A 10,416-nucleotide genomic window follows, 5' to 3' on the forward strand; every position below is an offset into this window, starting at 1 on the left:
GAGATTTCTCATTGTCCTCGACAGACGCCAAGGCAACGTTTTTTCACTTCCAATTTCGTGAAAAAACCAATTTTTATTATGAAATTGAATGTTATAAGGTGAAATTCATGTCTCCGCTGGAAATCGACATTCTGCCATGATTTTCAGTTCCAAATAGGCAAAAGAAACTGAAGAAACAGGGAAAAATTTCTCATTGCAATCGAGAGACGCCAAGGCAACGTCTTTTCACTTCCAATTTCGTGAAAAAAACAATTTTTATTATTAAATTGAATGTTATAAGGTGAAATTCATGTCTCCGCTGAAAATCGACATTCTGACATGATTTTCTATTTCAAATAGGCAAAAGGAACTCAAGAAACGGGAAAAAAATCCTCACGACTCTGCAGAGAAGCCAAGACAACGTTTATTCACTTCCAATTTCGTGAAAAAACGAGTATTTGTCATGATATCGGATGTTATAAGCAGAAATTCATAAAGTTGGGATTCTCCCATGATTTTCAATTTCAAATAGGCAAAAGGAACTCAAGAAACGGGAAAAAAACCTGACGACCTTAGAGAGAAACCAAGGCAACGTCTTTTCACTTCCAATTTCGTGACATAACCAATTTTTATTATTAAATTGAATGTTATAAGGTGAAATTCATGTCTCCGCTGAAAATCGACATTCTGCCATGATTTTCAATTTCAAATAGGCAAAAGGAACTCAAGAAACGGGGAAAAAAACCTCACGAACTTAGAGAGAAACCAAGGCAACGTTTTTTCACTTCTAATTTCGTGAAAAAACGAGTTTTTATCATGAAATTGTATGTTATAAGGCGAAATTCATGTCTCCGCTGAAAATCGACCTTCCACTATGATCTTCAGTTCCAAATAGGCAAAAGAAACCGAAGAAACAGGGAAAAATTTCTCATTGCTGAGACGGGTATTTCTCCTCTCGTTTTATTTGACGAATTTACCCTCACCTGACGCGGCCTGGGTCAAGGGCTGTCAGGGCTCTAGTTTAAATAATATTACTTTTACAATATGTTGGGCGCCAGCTAATTCCGTCAGGAGTTAGCAATCAATAAATAATTAATTTCAATAATTTGACTCTATTCTCAAGGTGGGAGGTTGAGGACCCGAAATGAGAAAATAGGAGAAAGGACAGACCTCAAAGAGAGAAAAGAAGAAACTTAGACAAGTACTTACAATATCTCCGTATAATATATGAGATCTCCAGTTATTTCTCTTTGACAAAATATATAACGTAGACGATACAATACTTCGACGTATACTTCGCAAATACAATTTAATAAATTTAATTGACAGATTTGGGCCGGTACGTTCGCCGTTTGAACTAGAAGAAGTTCCCAAATTTGACAATGATTATTTCTCTATTTCAATGAATTCTAAAAATGTTTCCTTTCGGACTGCCGATCGTACAGTGTCCTGTGTGTCGCTTTTCGGGAATATTCGGGCCAACATCCCCTCCAATAATCGATTCGTTCGACCACTGATCGACGCGCAGGCGCTCGTGAGATTGACGAAATATGTACTGTTCTAGGGCGACATCTTTTAGGCCCTTGCAAGTAATTTACGCTTTGTAGCGCAACCGCGTAGTTTGAAACGGCCGTGCAGGGATACACTGGTCGAACGACGGAGGACGGAGAAGGTTCAACTCTAGCTTCCTGTCACAATCTCCCCCTTCGAACTCGACGTCATCCAGGAGACCATTGTCCCACTGAATCCGGGAGCCTGTACTAGCAAAGTCCGTTCTGCTCCCTCACCTGAAATCAGTCCTTAAAACATCCCACTTTCTCGTTTCGGGAGTAGGAGAGGGTCAAAACGTAACTTCCACTGGAACACACAGGGTTTCGTGTTATAAATGGATATAATTCGTAAACTTCATGAAAGTATGAACAAAACTAACATCTCAAAACAGTGTACTAGAATAGACAATATAAATTTTACATGGGTTTCGTAAATAAGTGATTAACCAAAACGCGAGTAGACATAATACGTGTAAGTAAAACAAAAATAAAAATAGAAAGAACGGAAAGTATTTTGTCAAAGTTATGTAGAGGAGTTGTTCCCTCGTTGTTCGTGTAGTCGGCGTACTTCATTACTGCTTACGGGAGTCTCGCTGCTGCTTATATTTCGAGGGGACAATGACCTTGATTTCCTCTCCATCCGATAGTTCGGGCCGTTCTTCCATTATTTCGTCAAGAGATTTGATGACGAACGGTTTTTGCAACGCTTGGATGGCCAACAACCTTTTTGTTTTTGACAATTCCTCGGCGGTTGCGGCTGCGGGATTTGCCAATTTCTTTGCTCCGACGAGGGCCTTCTCTCTGATCAGGAAAGACCGAATTTGGTTAGCGGTATCTCCCGGGTCAGAGAATCGAACCATGTGCCTTTTAAGCGTTCCTTTAGCTTCATTGACGATGTAACGGTGGTCTTCTGGGATCCGTTCAGTTGGCCAGGTTGCATAATTCAGTCTGAGCCAATCAACCAATCCGGCATAACGAATGTTACAATCTGGACATTCCGGGCAGTAAAGACTTAAATCCCTTGAGCATCCCAGGCACCTCCCCAGGGCCATTTCATGTTCGATCCCATGAGGATAAATGCAATCCTGAGCCTCGAAGCCATCCGCTCCACATACTTGACAAAAGCCTGGGCGGTACGGAAGCTCGCAGTTCTTGAAGTGGTGTCCCCGGGAACGACAATTTACGCAACCAGCCACATGTTGTTTGCCGACTTGTGTGATGAAGGTTTGGGTGCCACGATCGACCCGTTTTGACTCCATGCGGCTTACCAGGTGTTCAGCGCGTTTATTAATCAATTTTTTGAGTAAATCCTGACTCAAAATGCGACAATCGGCTACGTACAGTGGTGGGCGGTGTCCCTGCGCTATGAGTAATTCCGGGATTCCCAATTCCCTTACGACTTCGTCGAAAGACGGGAGTTTGCCTAACGGCAATGGTTCCACCATCACGGACGGGGCAACTACCGCGTTTCGTATGTCGGTTGATCTTTTTGGTTCTCCTGAGGCATTGGTGCTTAACGGATGCGGTTTCGTCTCGATCCTTTTTCTCTTCAGGTTTTCGGCCTGGATATCTGCCGGTGTGGCCTTTTGATATCGTGCCAGTTTCAGTTTCGGTGGCGGGAGGTTTTTAATTTTCTGGAGCAATTCCTCGACCTCTGCGGAAATCCGTGTAGACGAGGTCGTTGGGAACGGTCCCGCGGCACCAGGGTCTTCATCCGAAGACTCATCATCGGGAGATTCCTCGGACAACTCAGCCTCGGGATCTACGTTTTGAGTGGACGTGACAGTTTTTTTCTGGTTAACCTTTCTTGATTTGGCAACCTCCTCGTCAGATGATGGAGAGAGACCCAGATTTTCTTGTCTGCGTCGAATTTCCTTCCTGAGGGCCAAGGATCTCGCTTCCACCTCTACTTGCTCTCGATATAATTGGCACAAGAGGGCCCCTTCCTCATTGATTGGATTCATATAGCTAGAGACCCCGTCGTTTTTTCCCTCGTTGTCCAGCGGAGGTTGTCCAGGGTTCTTCGCTTCCGCTTCATCAGCCATTTTGTCTAAATACAGATTTACAAATTTCGTAAACTCCGCCTCGGTATTTTGAGATCCGTAACGTAATATTTACCTACGCTTTTATCATTTTTATCCGCTAATTCGACTACCATCGGTCCAACTACTCGCTTTATTATAGCTGGCCCAACGTATCTATGGCCTAATTTGGCAGCGTAGCCTTCACTTTTGTTACTGAGCTTTTTATTCGGGTAGTAGACTTCCATACCCTCTCTTAATTTGACTGTTTGGACATGACTTGAATTTGCTTTGTCAAGGCGTTTCTCTTTATAGGATTTCATTTGTTGTTCTATTTTGTGACGAAATTCATCAAAAATTTTCATTTTCCGTACCCATCCCAAGATCAACTCGCTCGTTATCGACTGGGGATTCTCGACTACTTGTTCCCTGAGATTTAGTTGAGCTTCGCGAGCATGATTAAGGTAGAACGGAGTGATTCTACTACCGGCATGTGGTACTGTATTGTAGGCGAGTTGAAGTTTAGACAAAGCTTCATCCCATTCATTCTGTTTATTTTTCAAACACGCTACAATCATCGGTTTTATCGTCCTATTCACACGCTCTACTGGATTTGCTTGAGGATGAGCAATTGGAGTTGTTAGGTGTTTTATTCGCTTCGCCACAAGTAAAGCCTCTACGTCTTTATTTATATATTCAGTTCCATTGTCGGTTATTATGGACTCAGGAATCGCCCCCCAACGATCAAAAACTACCTCCAAAACCTTGACGACAGTTTTTCCGGTTTGTTTCCTTACCGGGAATAATTCAATATATTTTGTATACAAATCTTGTATAACAATTATATATGAATTACCCTTTTTTGATCGTGTCAATGGGCCTACTGTATCTACCGATAATTGAGCCCAAGGTTTTAGCAGAGGTCTTGTAGTTAAGGGACCTTTCAACGGATTCTGATTAAATTTTACTTTCAGGCACGTTTCACAATCTTCCACAAATGCTTTTACGTCTTGTGACATCCCGGGCCAATAATAGTTTTGTCGAACTCTTTGATACGTACAGTCCCTGCCTAGATGACCGGCGTGCGGACTCTCATGATTGTCTTGCAAAATTTTCGGAACGTCAGAGGGTTTGACGACTAATTTCCAAGGATTTTCGTCGTCTATGAGCATTTTGTCAAAATCCGGTCGGTAATAATATAATTCGTTGTTTTCAATCTTCCATTCGTGGAAACGGTTGGGGTTTTTCTCAACGAGTTCCCACTTTGAATTATACCAATCCGCATCACAGATTGTCGATAAGAGAATTTTATCTTTGACTTGTCCGATTACTTTCTCCCATCCACAGGGGTCAACATCTAAATCGAACATACGCGACAACGCGTCCGGCGCTTCGTTAGTCGTACCCCTTCTATATTCGACGGTCATTGAATGTTGAAGAAGGTAAATAGCCCATCTTGCTAACCGGCCTACGGGATTTTTCAAACCATAAAGCCATTGCAAGGCTTGATGATCTGTGACTACTTTAAAAGGCATTCCTTCGAGGTAGCATCTTAATTTTTTAACAGACCAAACCACTGCCAGACACTCTTTCTCCGTGGTGGTGTAATGCATTTCTGCTCCTCTTAGCGGTCGACTAAGGGCCTCTATTAAGTTCTCTTTTTCGCTGTTCGGATCTTTTTGAACTAATATTGCTCCTAACCCGAAATCGCTGGAGTCTGTATAGAGGACGAACGGTTGACCAGGTGTCGGTGTATATAATCTCGGTGCATTAATCAGGGCGGCTTTTACTTCGTCAAATGCCTTTTGTTCAATTTCGGTCCACTGCCATTGAACTCTGGGACTAGTCAATTTGTTGAGCGGTCCCTGGATTCTAGCAATGCCCTTTAAATGACGGTGGTACCAATTTACGAGGCCATTAAATTGTCGAAGTTGCGTTCTATCTTTGGGGACTGGAAAATCTATTATTGGTTGAATTTTCTCCGGATTAGGACGCACACCGTATTTGTCAACAATATAACCTAGGAATTTCACTTCTTTACATGCGAAGCTGCTTTTCTCACGGTTTATTATTAACTTAGCCTCTCGGAGAACTTCAAAAACTAACGCTAAGAGCCGAAGATGTTCATCAAACTCTTGACTAACGATAATCCAGTCGTCTAAATACGCGAAAACCTGTTCTGACCATTTATTTGGGAGTTTTCTTTCTGTAATCAACTCCTGAATTCTTCGTTTTAACTTGTCCATTAGGCTTTGGAAAGTGGACGGAGCTCCTGTCAAACCATACGGCATTCTAACCCATTCGAGGAGTCCTTTACCCTCGACAACAAATGCGGTGTATTTGCGACTCGCTTCATCCATTGGAATCTGGTGAAAAGCTTCACTCATATCCAGTGTCGAAATAACTTTAGCTTGCCGAAGTTGTGACAAAATTGATTTCATATTTTGTAGAGGGTAGGCAGGTCTAAGCGTTTGCCGATTTACTGGACGATAATCAATGCAAAATCTCAATCCTCCATTTGCTTTTGGGGCAACGACCGGTGAACAAGCCCAATCGCTGTTACTCCAGACTACGTAACCCTTTTCCAATAGCCTATCTACTTCCTTGTCAATAAAGTCGCGGATTGCTTCGCTACGGGGATATGGTTTCTGCCTGTGAGGCGTGTGGTCTTTTAATTCAATTACGTGTTTTGTTAACGTCGTCATTCCTGTTGATTCGACTTCTAATTTTGAAAATTCGGCATCTAAGACTTTAGTTAACTGGTCCTTTTGTTCTACGGTTAAAGTCTTCATTTCAGTAGGTGTTACTACGCGATGCGATAACGGGTATTCGTAACGACTTCCTTCTAAAGTCCACGTTTCCGCACGAGGATCTACTTTGACGCGAAACGTTAGCCAAAAATCCATTCCGAGTATTACCTCGTTCGATAAATTTGGAAGGATACTGAACCATTGTGGACCAAAAATATCACCCACGTCTATTACAAAACACGTACCCCCTTTAGTTCGAGTAATCGATCTATCCCCGAGGCGAACTCCATTAGACGATGTTGTGTCTGCTTGCATTTCTTTTACTTGGAAATTTTTGACAATTTCATAAGCTGATTGACTAAGGTAAGACCTTTCACTCCCGCTATCTAAAATACCGTGAATTTTTATCCCGAAAATTGAAACTTTCACCGGTATTCTTGTAACATTCCTTGGTTCAGTTAAACCGTTTTCTGCACGAAATATTCGTCTTTTTGACAAAGTTTGTATTTCGTCCGATGTCAATCCGGGAGGAACCCAATTTTCTAAATTTCGTGTTTCATTCACGTTACGGTTATACGCTGTAAGGTTTACCTGATTTTCTATACCCACGGTCGCGAGCTGTAAGGTATTTTCAACTGACTCATCCGGGAATGAGAGTTCCTTTAAGTCAAATTCGCTATCTATTTTTTCCTCGTTGTTTGACAAATCTTCAGTTAATTCTAACTCTGTGAGTGAAAGATGATCTTCGACTTCTTCGTGTAAGCGCAGGCAACTAGTTTCTGCCTCGTTACTACCTTTATCGAATGATTTTACTTGTTCAATATTATCTTTTCTCACACGATTTGTTTCGTTTTCCTCGCTTTCGCCCCTTGTGACAGCGGCCTGAGGCTCGACTACTGCGGGGCTTCTGCGTTTCCCGAAACTGTGCTACAATTTTTATTTTCATGGCCTATCTTTTTGCAAAGGATGCATACAACCTGTCGTTCGGCAGTACAAAAGCGTGCTGTATGCCCCATTTGCCCACAGTTGTAACAAAACATTTTACTCGGGTCCGGTATGAATTTTCCGCGAGGCTCTTTCGCTTGTTGTTCCATAGCTTTATTTTCTTTTTCAAAACGAGTTAAATTATTCTCCAGTCGTTGTTTTGTCAACGTTTTTGACTTAGCTTGTGAGGTGTTTTGACCGCGCGGTGTTCTATTTGAATTTTGTCGAAATTGCAATAACTGGATAGGTTCTTCATCCGTATCGCTTTCTTGAGGCGTTTCTGTTCCCTCTTCGCCCCCTAGTTCCTCTTGCAAGTATCTTAATTCGCTTTTCGTTGTTTTACTTCGCGGTTCTCTCGATACGTCTAACGATCGACGATATAAATAATTTCTTTCGTTAATATAGTGGAGAAACTCGTCGTAATCGTAGATTGGCAAATTTAGGATCTCGAATATCAAGCGCGGATTGAACTTAACTAAGATTTGCTTTAATTGGTCGCGAAATGGCGGGGGACGTTGCATACGTTCGAAAATCAATCGTGCACGACACGTAAATTCGGCTAACGATTCACCCTTTTCTGATTTTAAATCTCGAACTTCAAGAAAAAGGTCACCGTCCTGTTTTTTAACACCCCACTGGAATCTAAATGCACGCGCAAATTCTTTCCAGTTTCTCCAACGCCCTTTATTAAGCAAATACCACGCTCTATAGGGTCCTTCAAAAACGCTAGACAAGCACGGGATAAACTGGTCCCTATCTATTCCGCTCGAACTCAATTGATCCTTCAGGATTAATAAAAATTGCTCGGGATCTTTTTCGGTACCGGGAAATGTTATTTTCCAGTTACTGACTATTCGGCCTATTTTCATAGCAGAATCAAGGTCGCGATTGTACATTGTTGACCGTCCGGTTGCTCCTCTTTCGCGTCGTTCGGGATGAGGAGAATAGCGATTTGATCGTGCTTCGCGACGTCGTTGACGATCGTCGTCAGTATCACTCGAGTCACTCGTTTGCCAAGAGAGTGCTCCTCTTCTTGGTTCACTAGACGAGTTTTGACGGAAATGTCGGGAATCGGGTGTGCGATCCCCGTCACGATTCGAATGTTCGCCCGTATACATTATTTCTCGCAACTGATCTTGTGTCACGAAATTTTCCGCAGTAATTGTTTCACCCCGTGGACCTTGACGAGATACCGTTAATCTAACCATTCCGTCCAAACAATTTGTTATAAGTTGTGAGCTATTGACAAAATCTGAATTTCTATTTTGTGTGGCGTGGTCTGTTTGACGAGATCTTTCACCACAGCACACATTTACTGGGTCTACTAATTCATTCGCGTGATTATTTTCTCTGAATCTAATTCTTCGCGAATTTAGTACGGGATTGTCAACGTTGTTGTTTACGTTGCCCATTTGATATGTTGGTTTGGGCCTCTCTACGGGCCCGGTAGACGATTGGGTTTCTCTTCTTTCGAGAAAATGTACCGGTTTGTGTTTAGGTCTAGCCCCTAACGTTCTATACGGATCACTAATATTTTTTTCGTCGCGTGTTTGTACGTCCACATGCGGCTCGTACGGCGCATCTAACAAATTAAAACATTTTTCCCCATATGCGTATGAGCTTTTTGGGTCAAATAAATTATTCCGATTTCCACGGGTGTCTACAGACGGACAACTCGTAATATTTTGACTTCCGCGGGTGTCTACAGACGGAGCACTCGCGGCATTATCACTTTCCGACAACAATTGAGCGATCTCTTCATCCTCGTTCGGAGAAGGATTTCTCTTTTTCTCTTTTTCTCCCCCCCTCTCGAATCTCAATGACGATTGGAGGGAATCTACATAATTACTTTTTTCTTTTAATTCTATTAAAACCTCTAACACTTTGTCAAATTTACTTTCGAGGTTTTCTACCTTTTGCAAGCGCGATTCAACATTATCAAGTTTTTTCTTTATTTCTTGATTTAAATTCTCGACACTACTAGCACTTCGTAGCGTTTCAAATGGGATTGGGGTGGTACCTCTCGAACCTCTCCCCCTTCCTACTGCAATGCCTGTCCAAACAGACGTGGACAGCGCGTCGCTTACTTGATTATCTAAAATTATTGTCGAATTCGTAGCTGCAGGTAGGGACGTTCCCCCTCCGACCGCTCCTTCAGTACTATCTCGCTGTAAGGGCTCAGTCGGAAACGCGAAATTCTGTGAACCCCCCCCTTCAGACTGGGGTAAGAGTACATCGTTTCTCGATGTCCCTGCACCACGAACTTTCGACATGGCCTTTTGTTTATTAACAATAACTTTTTCACCCGAACGAGTTGTTCTTTTAGGTGGAGAATAAAACATAGATGTCATTTTAATTCATTTTCAACTCCCAAAATCCTTCAAAGAGAAACAAATCTTTTGACAAATACTTGTTTATAGCCCATTCGCTATTTAGTTACAAAATTTTATTTTTCAATATTTCAAGGGGTGCTCTTCATTTGTCTATTTAAAAAAAACTCAGTAACATTATGCTAGGATTCGCGTTCGATATCCGCACATATTCTTTTCAATTTAAATTCACATTATTGCTCGAGACCAGCTATAATAATTACAAAATTCAATTACTCACCGAAATTCGTCGTTAGCCTTCAATATTCAACTATGTTGACAAAGTCTTGTTGACGTCCTCAGACGTAAAATTTTTTCACCGTGACTCTGACGCGATACAGAGACGTCACGCACAACAATCAGGTTACAGTCCAGCAATCTGTATTTCGATGTGATATATAAAATTCGAATTAAATTCTGTAGAATATCTAATACTTATCGACTAGAAAGAGTCAGTAAGCAGAAAAGATGTAGCAAAGGTTTTGTAGAGGCACGAAGTGTTGTAAACACACGCGCTCGGGCTCGAGAGCCGTGGCTCGCGCGAACAAAGACGGCTGTTTACAAATTGGTTCGGCCAGGCGTATGTTTACGTCGTCTAAGCGACGAGTGTTTCGTGGCTCTATGTAGAAAAAGAAATATTCAAATTATTAACTCGGACTTTTCAACTTTTACACTTTCACCGAATATCGGGAATATTTTACGTTGCTTGAAATAAATTAACAACGAACGTTACAAAATAAATTAACAGAAAATTTCATAAATA

At 41.8% G+C, this 10,416-nt stretch overlaps 1 protein-coding gene across 1 annotated transcript; it reads right to left on the reverse strand.

Annotated features, from left to right (window-relative positions):
- Positions 1 to 1,938: 1,938 nt before the first annotated feature.
- On the reverse strand, positions 1,939 to 10,027 carry LOC122412130 (uncharacterized). Its single transcript, XM_043421453.1, has 2 exons — positions 9,895 to 10,027; positions 1,939 to 3,579 (listed from the first exon to the last, which is right to left on the reverse strand). The coding sequence occupies exon 2, from the start codon at positions 3,572 to 3,574 to the stop codon at positions 2,102 to 2,104; it is 1,473 nt and encodes a 490-aa protein (XP_043277388.1). The 5' UTR covers positions 3,575 to 3,579; positions 9,895 to 10,027; the 3' UTR covers positions 1,939 to 2,101.
- Positions 10,028 to 10,416: the final 389 nt, after the last annotated feature.

The sequence above is a fragment of the Venturia canescens genome, chromosome 6 (assembly GCF_019457755.1).
Source record: "Venturia canescens isolate UGA chromosome 6, ASM1945775v1, whole genome shotgun sequence".
NCBI lineage: Eukaryota > Metazoa > Arthropoda > Insecta > Hymenoptera > Ichneumonidae > Venturia > Venturia canescens.